We start from the raw sequence: 15,491 nt of genomic DNA, 5'->3' as shown, positions 1-15,491 counted from the left end.
TAATGTTTTGTCCTGTGTGTTTAGGTGCTCCCTGGTGCCTGCGGGCTATGGCGCATTACAAACATAAATAAAATAAATAAATGTGGAGGATTACTGTACAGTAGAGTTTAATGTACAGCCCTGCTTGGTGTGGGTGCTATTATACAATACACAATTATGCAAAGACTGTTGAATTTTAACAGAGGAAGTGTCTTATGTATGACGTGGGATGTTCGGGTCTAGTACTTGATTGTACGGACTGATAGACACATTACTGTACAGTACTAGCTGATGGGCGATTACTGTACAATATTGGCTAATTGGACTACGTTATACATTGATGGCTTGTGTGTGGGCGGGGTGGTGGGGTAAAGGGAAGTAATTGATTGGGGTGAGAACTGCAAATTATTGGACAATAATGCAGATTACTGCCCATGACTGGGTGAAATGATCTCTGAAAGTGACTGCTAAAATGATGAATGTAAATAATGGCTTATTTAATGACTACTGTATGGTAATGGTGGACTGTGAATAAGGGCGGACTTTTGCATAGCACTTGCTAGTGGGGATGACTCCTGCAAAGGGGGTTGCTGCTACAACAAACTATTGCACAGTAATGGCTAATCGTATTATAAAGTATTAGTTGACGGGAGCTGGTACTGTACAGTACTGTTAGCGTATTAACAGAATCCATTAATGCTTTTTAGGCTATGGCACGATACTCTTTGACTAGGGTCATTGATGACAAAACATGGCAGGATGGGGTGAACTAACCTGTTAGGGTAAGCAATCATTCCATCATGTGCAGCAAATCGACCAACCATCTTGAATCACAACTCGCCCTCAAAGAGGATCCTCAAACAATCCTTCTCTGGTCATGCACCCGGCCCTCTGGAACTTGATCCCGGTGTCTACTCCGAATGCCCCCACAATTCTCCAATTTAAAAAAATCTCTTAAAACATGGCTCTTTCTCTAACAACGGACCATGGACCAATTTCAATTGACGCACAAAACGGCACACAGACCTCACAGTATTGCGCTCTGCTGCTCTTGAGTTAGGTCTGCGCTTTAAACAATAAAATAGAAAAATAAAACACAAAAATTACAATCATAACTAACTTGATTATTCACTCAACTCCGATCAGGGTGGAGTATCAGCAGGATTTTGTACCAAACTTTAATATTTATTCAGAGATAAATTCCAGGGAAATTTACGTAAGCAATATGAAATGTGAAAACATCAATGTCATGCTACTAGCATGCATTACCATTTGGCTACAGCCTATGTTATGTATTCAAAAAAGAATTTAAAATTACCGAATAGAGGTATCGTTGGTTAAACTGCTGCATAGCACCCTGAAGCTGATTGCGTTGCGACTGCCACTGTTCAAAGTTCCTGACCGACTCCATTGTAGGCCGCTGCCATGTTGTTGTTCTGGTGTTATGATCGACATAATAAACTCGACCACGATCATCGACTCTACGTTCCCACCTGCCAAATAAATACTCATTTCAAACTGGTTCAATGACAACACATTTTCAATGTTAAAATATGCACACTTTGAAGCTGCATTTAAAAAGGAGTGTTGTGAATAATACATGCTAAGAGAATGATGCATCTGCAAGACTTCTTGCAGATAATTCGTTCTGTATGTTGTTAATCTTCACATTTTACTTTTGGAAACATCAACTGTCCAGAGATTTGTTCAAATGCAACATATGGACCACGTTATCGAAATGTGTGCTTGTCTGTTGGGGGGAGGGTTGTAGGCAGAAGAGGGCTGAGGATGAATGGCCTAATTGAAAATGCTTTCAAGCATTTCTTTGCATAAACCCCTTTCAATGTGTGGATTGTTACATTGGTTTTGTCTGTATTGTGATAGAAGAACATCATGCGTGCAGAACGCTTAAACCTGACTAAAATTAACTGCGAAGGGTAAAAGTGACAGTGTGAATTGCATTTGAAAGTTAACTAGACAACATTGACTTAACTTGTACACATAAATAAGCTGTGCATATGAACCACGGTTGTTTTATGACAAACGAAGAGTTAAGAGTGGTTATATGCAATCCACTGTAAAATAAACGGAGCCTTGTTTTATATCTGATCAACGTTGTTCTAAATATGCTTTTGGTATTTTACGTGTATTAAGTGGTGAATTATAATGGCCATCTTGCATTTTAGAAAATGTTTTATAATATTGCCCATTTGAAAATGTGTTTATTGATGTGCTGCTTGTATGGCCCAGAGCCGAATAAATGTTATTTGATGTGTAAAACGAAAAAAGGCACTGGTTTCATTTAAAAAAAAATAATAATAAATTTAAAAAAATTCTTACTTGTAACAATAGTGTTGCTATCAGAATATAGCATGCAGGGATGTTTGGCTGGCTCTCCAGATTAACTTCCTTTACACAGAATTTGAATTATGTGTCATGGCCATTCTACCAAAGCAGACCATAAGGCTTGTCCACGAATGTATGGAGAACATTAAAAACAACAGTTTACATGAGAATCTGGCTTTGCAAAAATCTGTAAGAGGTAATGAGGCCGAGAACCTGTTGATGGAAGAAAATTACACCAGGTTCTATGTTAGCCGAACAAGGTCCTACAGCTCCGAAAATACTGCATCACGCTAACTGTGAACAAGTAGACACAAATACAAAGACTGAGCCAGCTGCCTGCTGGGGCCAAATGACCCTGGGTGCATTGGCTAACAGGTAAAAGGTATACCATTGAAGCCCCTCAGAGATCTGGGTGGAGGATTTGGGGTGCAGGGTGAAGAGACCAGCAGTGGACAGCCCCACAGGATGAGTGGGAATTTGGCATTCTTCTTAGATACATTGGCAGTCATGAAGGCAATCTGTGTTGGTGCTCTTGGCACCTCCTCATTGATTTGAACGAGAAGAACTCATGCTGCAATGCGCATCCTGCAGTTGGGACAAATGTGCACAGAGGAAAACCCCAAGAGGCTATGTGCTGTTAATTAATGTGCAGCCCAGCAAAATCTTCCATATAAACATTTTCGACAACCAAACAATCACTGTAAACACATTCCCACTTTGAGACAGTATTGGATATGCAAACTAGCATCACCATTTGAATAGGGTTGAATGGCTAGTGAGTTTTTAATGATGACCTAAAACCTACTCCTGTCATTTGCAAAAATGTAGACATCTGAATTTCTAGTATAATTTTCCATTCCAGAACATTATAACCATTTAGCAATGTTTGATAAAATTGCTAATTAGATATGGTGAGTATTTTATACACCTACGGACTTTCTTTTATCTCCATGCAGATTCTGTTATGGAACATGCTTGTGGCATTTCTTCAAACCTTGAAAAGAAAAACGTCCCTGTTGCTGACTGATGTATTTTCGTTACACAGTACAACTATCCAATATACATTTTTTTTATTACTTTAATTACCCAGGTGGTAAAGGTTGTGGACGCTCCCATGTTGTCGTTCGTGTGTTGTGATCAACATAATAGGTTCTTCCATGAGGATCCTTTCGTTGCTCCCATCTAGATAGAACCAGAAATAAAGTCAACAATGAGGACATTTTACTCTATCTTCTACAAGCAGCGAGAAATGAGTTGGTAAATGCATTACTTCACACACGGTGCTAGCTCCTTAATGTGTTCCATTAAGACGAGAGGAAGTAAAGCTGGGAAGGCCTTGAAAAAATACTTTAATGTGGGAAGTCCCCTATTTTTGGAAAAATTAAAGATTCTGGGAAAAAGTTTTAAAACACTTTTTTTTAGAATAATTATCCAATACAAACAAAAGAAAAGGCTTAGCATCATAAATATGTTGCAATATATGACACAAAGAAAGGGAAGGCGAGAATAAAATTATGAGAGAAGGGATTCTTCTCCTATCCAACTCTTATTCGACGAATAGACTGCCATAGGTGTCCAGTGAGACAACATTGCCAAAGGGAGCTGGTAATTATTAATCCCCTGCTCAGAGGGATGGAAGGGTAGGTAGGAATCCTGAACCAGCCCCAAGATGGATGGAAGACTCAAACACGAGGGTCCCAATTCCTGCCTCCCCACCCCAGCTCTTGTCGAAATGCATGTTTGCAGACCCTTCTCATGTCTCAAACTGGCCAGGAGCTTTCCTTTAAATGCAGATCTGCAATCTCAGAAGGAGGATCAGAATGACTACCAGGTGGCGGCAGAGGTCGAATGGAGAGAGCGAGAGAGAGAGCCCCAAAGCGAAAATGGCACCAAAGTTGGCACAGTGGTGAGGCGGAAAGCGAGAGATGCACAGCAAAGCCAGCCCGCTGGATCGCAGGGCTTCACAATGGGGAGAACCCTAGCCACACCAGACAACCGCCCCCGGACAGGGAAAACACAAAGACCTCACAGTGCCACCATGTTACACCGGCGACCTTGCACTGCATCCAAAAGCCCCCCCCCCCCCAAAGCCACTGGGGACAAAAGAGGGAGCAAGACCCACCCTCCCTTTCTGAAAGGCCCCTTGAAAAATGGCCATGCAACACAGATATGAATATTGGAATTTCCAGACTGCAAACTAAGCAAGTGAAAAGCCTGCATGGAGGTGGGTGGGATTTAGCCCCCCTTTTGACAACATTTTGCTGCAGATACATGCCCTATGGGGGTGGGTGGGGAGTCAGGGCAAGATTGCCAAGAAGAGCCATGCAATCCTGATAAAGGGAAGGACATTTAAGCGAAAGCACAGAAGCAGGAAGGGTGGGTTTTTCAGGTGAGGTCAGAGGTAGAGGACGACCAAAAGACCAGTCTGAGGAAGGAAGGTGGCTTGGGGGGAGATTCATGGAGTATGTGAGTATTGGCTCAGGAGGTTCAGCAGTGCGAGTGAGTGGGTTTGTGTGAAGAGTGGCGAGGACAGTAAGGTGTGCGTGTGAAGTGAATGGTACAGAGTGACACAAGGGTGTTTGAGTAGGTGGGGAGAGGAGAGTAGTAGTGGGAGGAGGAGAAAGTCTGGAAGAGGGAAGTCAGTGTGTAGGAGGCAAAAACTGGTGAAGGCGAGTAGTGAACTGGAAGAAGAATTAAAGTGTGGAGGCAGGTTCAGGAGGAGTGAAACATCCAGGGGACATCAAGAAGGATGGAGGAGTGACTGGTAAGGGATGAATAGAGTAGAAAGAGGTTAGAGTGAACGTGCAACCTAACTCAAGCCAGAGTAGGTGAAAGACGCCATCCCCATTCCCATTCCCATTAGAAGAACAAGCTACTTACCAACTGGTAACATTCTTTCGACTGGATGTTCCTCCAACGTATTCCACATCTTTGACATCTAATGTCTACAGCTGTGCTGCTTCAGAATTTTTTCGGCAGAGGGCTAGAAATTGGGAAATCAAAAGGAATCTGAAAAGAAGAACATTCTTCAGACGAGCGCTTGAAAATAGAGAGCGCCGCCAGGTAACCTTTAATGGTACCCACTTGAAGGCCCCTGTGTGCCAAAGAAAGCAAGAAAGAAAGAACCATTGTAATGGAACACTGAAAAGGATCTACATTGTGTCCCCTGCACCAGTCGCAAAACTTCCGCCAACGGCACAGAAATTTGGTTTCCAGCCGCCTGGCCAAAAGCAACACCTCTATCACGTCATCCGGGAGGTCCCAATCCTTATATCTTAACCTTTCAGAAACCAAGCTTGAAGGTTGAGTCTTGACACCCCCACCCCTTGCGGGCAAGAGAAGATCCCCTCTGTGAGGAAGACGGCGTGGAGGGCAGATGGACATTTCTAGAAAGTCTGGGTACCACGCTCTCCTGGCCCAATCGGGAGCAATGAGGATCATGTGGGATCCGAACCTCTGCAACCTCCTTAGCACCCGAGGAATGACAGGGACCAGAGGAAACGCGTACAGAAGTGGGAATGACCAATCCACGTCGAATGTGTCACCTAAGGCTCCTCTCGGAGGAAATTCCCTTGAGCAAAATCTCACACACTTTCGATTGGCAACGGTCGCGAACAGATCCACTTGAGGGGTTCCCCAAAGGGCAAAGATCTCCAGAATGACTTCATGAGCCAACTCCCACTCGTGGAAGACTGTGCTCTGCATGCTCAGAGTGTCTGCCACCGCATTCTCCTCTCCGGCTAGATGAACTTCCAAGAGTGAGACTCCTTGCTGTATCGCCCAAAACCAAAGCTGCATCGCCACTCTGCACAGCAGGAGTGACTCGACCTCCCCTTTTTTGTTGAGGTAATGCATGTCCACTGTGTTGTCCATCATGATCAGGACACTCTTCCCCCCCCTCAACCCCTACAGATGGCAGAAAAGCCTTCAGTGCCAGCCTGATGGCCCTTCGCTCCAAAAGGTTTATGTGGAGTTTGGACTTCGATGGAGACCAACGACCGCTGGCGGTCAGACCATTGGCATGAGCTCCCCAACCTGTGAGGGAAGCGTCTGTCACCTCTGGCCACAGTTGGCAAAACGGCTCCCCCTTCATCAGATTCCCTTCTCTGGCCCACCACAGAATATCCTGCGAGACCGAGAGTGGAATCTGAACGGGATCCAACATCTTGCCTGAGAATTGCGACCACTGCATCTTGAGAACCCATTGAAGGGATCTCATCCTCAGTCTGGCCTCTGGCACCAGAAAAATTCACGATGCCATGAGGCCGAGCAACCTTAAGAATTTGAAAGCTGGAAGACTCTGGGCACGTTGAAATCTATTGACCATCTGTACAATGTGAAGAGCCCTCACCTTGGGAGGCAAGCACTTCCCCAAGGACGTGTCCAACACAGCCCCAATGTGCTGGAACTTCTGGGAAGGTGTTCTGTGTGACTTCTTGAAATTTAGGGGACAGCTCAGCTTGTGAAGGGAGTGGCAGGTGAGGCTGAGATGATCCAACGCTTCTTCAGTAGAACGCGCTCGGATCAGCCAGTCATCCAGGTAGGGGTAGACGTGAACCGCCCCTCTCCTGAGATACGCTGCCACCATCACCATTAGCTTGGTGAAGACCCTCGGGGCGGAGGACAATCCGAATGACAGGACCCGAAGCTGAAAGTGCGAGTTGCCAGCCGCAAACCTCAGGTATTTTCTGTGCTTTGGATGAATCGGCACATGACAATAAGCACCCTGTAGGTCCAGAGACACCAACCAATCCTGAAGTCGAAGGGCTTGAAAGACCTGAGAAAGAGCAACCATCTTGTGAACTTGTCCTTCCTGAGGAACTTGTTCAACCAACGCAAGTCCAAGATGGGTCTCAGTCCCCCGTCTTTCTTTGGAATAAAAATAAATATGGGGAATACCATCCCTTGTTCCTCTCCGCCACAGGCACTAGTTCTATAGCGCCTTTCTCCAGCAGGGTCAAGATTTCCTGCACAAGGAGCAGATCTAGAAACCTCAAATAGAGATTCCCCGGTGGATTGTCGTGAGGCTGCTTTAGGAAGGGGAGGCAGTAGCCGTGGGCTATTGTATCCAGAACCCACGCATCCGAAGTAATAGCTCGCCATTCTTCGAGATGCTGAGACAGTCTGCCCCCAACCGGCGAACAATGAAGCATGGCCTCATAGCTGTTTTGGAGCGGCTGTGGCAGCGCCTAAAGGCAAAGAGGCAACTGCCTGACCGGTTTTGGCACATCTATTTCCCCGTCCACCACAGGTACCTTTTCGGTGGCCCCTTTGATTAGTGGCTCCTCTCGTTCTACCAAAAGAGGAGTAGTAACAAAAGGAACCACTTCCTCCACCGGTGTCCCCTTGAACGAAAATGCGGAGGTTGATGCACAGCTGCGCCCAAAGATTTAGCAGCAGCTTTGGAGGTCTGCAACCTCTCAAGGCTGTCGTCAGCCTTGCTGCCAAACAAATGAAATTTAAAGGGCATGTTCAGAAGACGGACTTGCATATCCGGAGCAAAACCAGACTGCCGCAAACCTGCGTATCACGGTGCTCGCAGCCATGGACCGGCTAACACCATCAGCCGTGTCCAACCCAGACTGAAGGGATTCACACATGGCATCCTTGCCATCCTGCACAAGAGCAAGGAACCCATCACTTTCTTCCCCCTCAGGGTATGCTCAGCTGCTGGAGAGAAAATTCCACAGAGTGTGTGAAAACCTTGCAAAGGCTCAAATGGAGTTGGCCGACTTCAGTGCCATACTCCCAGCAGAAAATATCTTGCGCGCCCAACCATCGAAGCGCTTGCCGTCCCTATCAGGAGGGGTCGCAGGGTACGCTGCATGCCTCGAGGTGGCCGTAGGCGCCTGAACCACCAAACTCTCGGGAGTGGGGCGAGTGGATAGGTAGCTGGGGTCGCTACTGGATGGGCGGTATTCCTTAGTTAACGACTTGTTGACCGCCGGAAGAGCCTCCGGGGTCTGCCAAGTAGCCGCCACCCTTTTTTTCAATGCCAAATGAAAAGGCAACACTTCGTCATTGAACGGACCATGATCCAAAATATCAGTCAGGTCATCCTGATCAAATGCAACTGGAGGACCGGACCACCCGAGATACTCTAACTCTAGACATCAACCTCATATAGGAGGCTTCAGCATGAGCCCCGGGGCTCTGGCCTACCAAACTCCACCGCAGGAGATGTGTCAAGGCCACTGGCATCATGTAACGACTGACGCAACTCCGCCAACTGGCTGTCTTCAGAAAAGACCATGTCAGGAGCCTCCTGAGTTTCAACAGGCTCAAGCTCCATATCTGACCTCTCCTCATCCTCATAAATATCAAGAAGAGGATGAAATAACTCCTTCCTAGGGACAGGAGCGGCCCTGGAGTCCACAACAGGCCTCACAGTCTTGGATAAAGCCTTTCCCCCCCCCCCCCCCCCCGAGGATCCACAGTACCAGGGGCCTCTACCGGCAAATTCCGGCCAAATTGCCCGAAGGCGTTGAGGGTGCCAATGGCTGCGCCGTCAACGTCGATAAGAGCGCTGAAGGCTCTGAGGGCTGGATCGAAAATAAAGCTCTGACAGCTGCACTTGAGGGACATGGCGCCAACGGTGTCGACGCCGACCTAGAGCCCTTTCCCTATTTCTGCGGTTTTGCTGGGGGCGAACACCGAGACCTGGATCTTGCACATCTCTGGCGATCCACTGGAGCCTTGTCCGAACGGGACCTCGACGGTTCCCGATGTTTATCGCGCGGAGTGCCCGGGCCTGAAGGCACGCGAGCATCAGACCGCGACAGTTCCCAGTCGGCTTCTTCCGAAGGCATGGACGGAACTGTGCCCTGGGATTGAAAAATCACCAGCATTTGCTCCCTGAATGCCTCCCATTCCTCAGTAGTTTGGGATTTAGTGGGACAAGCTACTTTCCTCACAGAGCCACTTCCGGGAGTGCCGAGACAAGGAGGACGAGTGGCGGGACCTACTACGGGATCAAGAGCCCCAGGACTCCTCCTGATGAGGAGAGCCACCCTTCGAATAGTCGGTGGAAATACCCATAGCTTTTTGGGATTTTCGAGGTTTAGAAACCCAACCTACCTATAACTTCCCCTTACGCTCCTGCAAGGCCTTGGCAGTCAATGACTGGCACTTCAAGCAGTCATCGGTATTATGACATTTTCCCAGACACCACAAGCAGATGCAGCGCAGGTCAGTAATCAACATTTTGGAGTTAGAGAGTTACAGTCCCGGCATGTCTTAAACCCAAAAAGCGGAGTCAGAGGGGTAGAAGATGAAGACATTTTCTTCAAAGAAGATCACACGAGGCACGCCCAGAAAAAATAGAACTGAGGCTACGGGCGCTGTGCATCCTATTTATAACATCCGGTGACATCACCCTCGACGGAGGCCTTCAAGGGACATCGACCCAACGCCACCGACATAGGACACCCTCTGCCAAAAACTATTCCGAAGCAGCACAGTTGTGGATATTACATGTCAAAGATTTGGAATACGTTGGAGGACACAATCCATTCGAACATGGCCATCTGGATAGAAGAGGGAGAGTTAGAAAGTCCTGGGGGGAGCTTAGCTAGCCGACACTTAGGGAGCCATTCATAGCATAAGATAGTGCTAAGACAGTAGGGGGTGGGTGGTCAACATTCAGTAGCACTAACTAGGGGATAAGGATGCCTGAGTTTGGGCGGCTCGTCGCAACAAAATGAGAGAGAGGAACAGCCAAAGAAAAGTCTTAGTTACTTACCTGTAACTGTATTTCTCAAGCATTGGTATCTTTCATAGATTCACATGCTTGAATATTCCCCCTCAGACTGGGAATCCTCGGTGATAAAAATAATATATATATCTTTTTTAATATACATCCATTATTCCATAGAGAATGCATGTAAATACCCATTTGTGGCCTATGAGCCCTTCTATTGTGTAGTCCCTCCACCTCGCTTTGGTCCTTTATGGCTCCAACCAATGAGGTGGCAGGGTTTAAGCTCCGCCCCAGTCAGCCATCTTCAGATTTTGAACCGTAGGAACTACAGTCTGATGGGTGCTGAGTGTAGGAGCAGCCTCTAAGGGGAGGCGGGTGGACGTATGTGAATCTTTGAAAGATACCAATGCTGGAGAAATACAATTACAGGTAAGTAACTAAGACTTCTACAGCACTGGATCTTTCATAGATTCAGATGCTCAAATAGAATACCAAGCAGTTAAAAACATTCCACCATCATAAGTATATATACATATATAAGCATAAATGCAGAAACAACATTTCTGCCAAACCGTTACCATACAGCAACACAACGGTTACATACTAGGGAAAGGTGGGGAAAAAAAGCAGTCCTACCTTATGCAAAAAGGTGGCGGAGCACTGTCTGTCCAACTGCAGATTATTTGTTGGTATCCACTGCTAGGCATTAGTGCTTAGCGAACGTGTGCAGGGTGGTCCAGGTAGTGGCTCTGCATATGTCCAGCCGCTTTCCCTCTGGTGGAGTGCGCCGAAGGAGGCCTGTGAGGGGGTCGCCCTTTGCTTGGGCGATGCATAGAGACCCCCAACGTGCCAGACCTTGTTTGGATATATGCTGACCTTTTGTGCAACCAGAAAAGGCTATGAAAAGCCTGTTAGAGGAGCAGAACTCCTTAGTCCTCTGTAAGTAGAATTTCAAAACTCTAGCCACATCTAGAGAATGCAATGCTCTTTTTGCCTCCGAGGTATGGTTCTGAATGAAAGACGGCAGGACAATACGCTCTGTGAGTGTCATTTCCGATAAGATCTTGGGAAGGAATTTAGGATGTGTTCTCAAAATGACGTGGTCCCTCTGAAACAAAGTAAAAGGAGGTTCTGAAGACAAAGCTTGCAATTCACTGATTCTCCTGGCCGATGTAATGGCTATCAAAAAGGCTGTTTTCCGGGGGCGTGGCCTGGAGCGCTGGCTATGCAGTCGCTCCCGTGATGGCCTCCGTGGAATGCCCGTTGCATCGCAGCTTTCTATGGCTCCTATGCTGCGTTTTTCGAACCCAACTAGATGAGAGGGTCTGAGAGGGTGTGGAGCCCGGCCGGCGTGCTGCTGGAACCCAGAATCGCCAAGATGAAGATAATCGGGCTCTTCTTATCCCGCGGCCCCTCCGCCGCGTAATCCAAGATGGCGGACGGGACCCAGCGACAACGACTGAGACGCGGCCTCGCCGTCGAAGCTCCCCCTATGAACCCTGGAATCGATCTAGACCCATGTGTCTCTCGCCTCACATGATCGGAGGGACCCGAGCCACACGTCTATGCTCCAGCTGATACTCCCGGCGGCGCTTCGGGCAGCACTCTCGGAGGAGCACGGACGGCAGAGGACGCGGTAGGTGCCCCGGGCCCTGGGCCTCCTCAGTTCTGGCCCACCTCCCCGGACATCCCCAGGGGGATAGAACCCTGCAGCCACCCCAACACGCGACACGCAGCCGCAGCCTCCCTGCTCTCGTCCTCTCCTGTATCCCTCCGCCTCCACTCCAGAAGAGGGTGCCGAAGCCGGAGAGTTCTCAGGGGGGCACCGCAGAACACCCCTGTCTTCAACTGTGAGGAGGCCGCAACACCCTACTGCCCCCGACACCTCTGCGGGAGTGGACCCACTGGCTTGTGGCTCCGGTCAGCGGCGCCATGCTCTGTCGCCCTCTTTACTGAGCAATCCACCTTGATATAGTTTGTCTACGGCCACCACCACCACCAACAGTCTCGCTAACACCCGTGGCGATCTGGGCCCTCACCATCCACCCCAAAAGACCACCCTGGACTGGTGTGCTCCGGTATTAAAATCGCTCCCTCTCATCTTCCCGCCATTTCCTGGGGCGCCCCGGCCCACATTCACCTTCCCCTTGGCCGTCTTGGTACCAGGGAGACCGGGACGACACAGCAACCTTCCTCCTTTTCACTCGCACTGAAGTCTCCTTCGCTAACTAAAAGCCCAACCAAGACATCGGGATCCTTATCCCAACTCTTTGAGAGACCTCCAACTATCGCCACCATTGCGACTGAGCCACCTTCAGCCGTTAACCCTCTCCTCTCAGACCACACGATGTCTAAGCAATCGAAATCCACCAAGTCATCAGACATAGCAACAATGCTAATGTCAGCCGACAAAACGAAGAAACTGGACAATCCCCCCCTCCATCTCACGAGAATCCCTGGACAACAAGGGACCTCTAGCAACCAAGGAGGATATTCGGGAATTCATGGCTGACATTAAAACTAAATTTCGATCATGTATGTCTAAGCTTACTGCCAAGCTGGAAAATACTGATAAGAGGGTTTCGGAGGTGGAACAGAGAGTGGGTGAGATTGAGGATCGCGCCCAGGACCACGCATCCTCCCTGACTGAGATCCAGCGTTCCGTTGGGCTTCTGCAGGACAAGGTCGAAATCCTGGAATACAAGCAGGAGGACATGGAGAACAGAGCCCGGCGCAACAACCTCCGCATTCGGGGGGTCCCCACATCAGTCCCAGACCAAGGGCTAGCCGAATATGTAGGCCTTTCTTTCAATCTCTTCTCCCCGATTTGGAGGACTCACTATTGCTACTGGATCGCACTCACAGGCTAAATCCCCGTCGTGGAGTGGAGTCAGACGGCCCGCCTGATGTTATCACCAGGGTGCATTTCTATACGACAAAGGAAGCCATTTCGGCAATAAGTCGCTCCAACGACGAAATCACCTTCCAGGGGACCCCCCTTCAGATCTATCAAGACCTTTCTCCGTTGACCCTTCAGAAAAGGCGAGCCCTTCGCCCACTGACCACCTTCCTCCAAGCCCAAAAAATTCGCTACAGATGGCTCTTTCCTACAGCTTTGCAATTCTCCTATAAAGGTACCATGCGTAGGATCAAACATCTGGGCGATGCTGAAAGTATATTGCATCCGGACTCCGCTAACACCTCGTCCCAACAGGCCACTGAAGCGGCGGCTGACCCGGACCCTATAGCCTCCCCTAGGCCCATACAAAACACATGGTCGAAGGTTCCGAGATTTAGGAGGAGGAAATGACCCGGAGCTACCCCACGAGGGACTCTTCGGCGCCCTGAGACCCGGCTTAGTGAACCCGGCGCTGTGGAGCCGACCGCCACCCCTGAAAACATGGATGATCTCCACCCCCGATGCAGCGGGCTTCCCCCCACGGCCCATGCCCAGCTCCAAGGCACGTTCCACCTATGAGTCCTTGGAGCATTTCACTCAGACTATTTATACCTTTAGCCATGTTGGCTATTCGCTGTTTCACGGCCCCGTTGGCCAGGGGAGGGCCTGACCCCATAATGGGTCCCCCTCCCCCAGTTAAACCTCGGACTGCCCGTTGGCGGTCCGAGAAAAAACCCCAAAAGCAGGATAACAGATGGTCACATCTCCCACGACATAATGGCTGATTCTCCAGTAGCTCCCCCCTCTCCACAAGTCTCATCAGCGACCCCGGGTCCCGCCCCGGACCAGCAGTTCTGGAAGTTTGTCTCTCTGAACGTCAGGGGGTTGAACTCACCGCCTAAACGCAAATCAATTCTACAAAAACTTCAGAATGACTCTGCCGATGTGGCCATGCTACAGGAAACTCACCTGCTTCCGGCAGACTTCAGCCGCCTACACTCTCGCGACTTTCCAAAGCAACTCTTCGCATCTGGAAGCTCCAAGCAGGGCGGCACAGCAATCTTGTTCCGGAGGGGACTGAATCCCCAGATTCTGGACTCCATAAGCTGCCCGGAGGGACGCTACATTGCAGTGAAATGTCTGCTATCGGGACAGCTGTTCTCCTTGGTCTCCGTGTACGCACCGAATTCTGGCCAAGCACCCTTCTATGATTTGCTAACCGCAACCCTCTCTCCCTTTCTGGAGGGCCAGATAGTGATCGGTGGGGACTTTAATGGGGTCCCAGACCCCGTTAAAGACAAATCGCATCCACCCTCCGCCGGGGACTTCACCACGGCTTTAGCCCTTTTGCGATTATTTAGAACCCTTGGAGTGGTGGACTCATGGAGGGTACTCCACCCATCTGAAAAAGATTTCTCCTTCTATTCTTATGTTCACCGGACATTCTCTAGGATAGATCTTCTACTGATATCTCCGCAGATCTTCGCTTTCACTGAAGAGGTAACTATAGGCTCCAGAATCCTATCCGACCACGCCCCGGTAACCTTGAAAATCCGAGTCCAGGGACCCCCGGAGCCCCAGAGGCGTAGATGGACTCTATATGATCCCATCCTTAATGAGATGCCACTCAGAGACGCAATCGCAACCGCGATCAACAACTTCTTTAAAGAAAACTCTAGCGGAGATACCTCCTTAGCCAACAACTGGGATGCTATGAAGGCAGTGGTGCGGGGAGAACTGATTGCCAAAGGGGTAGCCTATCATAGGCATAAACGACAGATTCGTCAGGGTCTTGAAGAGGAACTCGAGAGGGCGGAGAGGATCCATAAGGAGAAGGGCTGGACCCCTAAAACGCAGCGAGCCCTCCGAATAGCAAAAAAGAAAATTGAAGCACACTACGTTGAACATACCGCCCATCAAATGACGAAGGCTAAACAGTTCTACTATGCCAAAAACAACAAAGCAAACAAGCTACTGGTGGCTAAACTTGCCAAGACAAGAAGGAATAACACAATTGTGGACCTTCGGGATCAGCAGGGCAAGACTCAATACTCGGATCACGACAAGCTTCAAATCGCATCGACCCACCTGACCCAAGTGATGACAGCCCCGGCCCGAGACGTCAAAGAACAGAGGGAATACTTGCAAAAGGCGGCGCTCCCACGACTGAAAAACGTAGCTCGGGACTCGCTGGAAGCCCCAATCACCACTGAGGAAGTCGATGAGGCGATAAAATCCCTTAAATCCCGAGCCCCAGGCCCAGACGGCTATACGTCGAAGTTTTATAAAGTCTTCAAACCCCAACTCCTGCCACCTCTGGTACAGCTGTTTAATTCATTCAGGAACACAGGCACTATAACCCCGTCGATGCAAGAATCCATCACAGTCTTGCTGCCCAAACCTGGCGGTGACCCGAAGAATCCTGCGTCCTACAGACCGATTGTTTTGCTCAATATAGATGCCAACATTTACTCCAAAATTTTAGCAACCCACCTGGCCCGGATTTTGCCAGAGATAATCGACACCGACCAGAGTGGCTTCATCACACACCGCTCTACCGCTGATAAC

General features: G+C 49.0%; 1 protein-coding gene across 2 annotated transcripts in view; it reads right to left on the bottom strand.

Moving 5' to 3' along the window:
* Positions 1–15,491, bottom strand: part of WWP1 (WW domain containing E3 ubiquitin protein ligase 1) — a 2,181,222-nt gene that overhangs the window by 1,349,964 nt on the left and 815,767 nt on the right. For both annotated transcript variants that reach the window (XM_069621301.1, XM_069621302.1), the window contains exons 9-10: positions 3,412–3,507; positions 1,298–1,472 (exon numbers count right to left, since the gene is read on the bottom strand). In XM_069621301.1, the coding sequence (XP_069477402.1) occupies positions 1,298–1,472; positions 3,412–3,507 (271 nt within the window). The remainder of the gene's footprint in view (positions 1–1,297; positions 1,473–3,411; positions 3,508–15,491) is intronic.

This window comes from Ambystoma mexicanum, chromosome 5q (genome assembly GCF_040938575.1).
Source record: "Ambystoma mexicanum isolate Mex_15411 chromosome 5q, UKY_AmexF1_1, whole genome shotgun sequence".
Classification (NCBI taxonomy): Eukaryota; Metazoa; Chordata; class Amphibia; order Caudata; family Ambystomatidae; genus Ambystoma; species Ambystoma mexicanum.
Note: the sequence above shows the minus strand (reverse complement) of the source record. Positions and strands in the feature narration are given on the sequence as shown.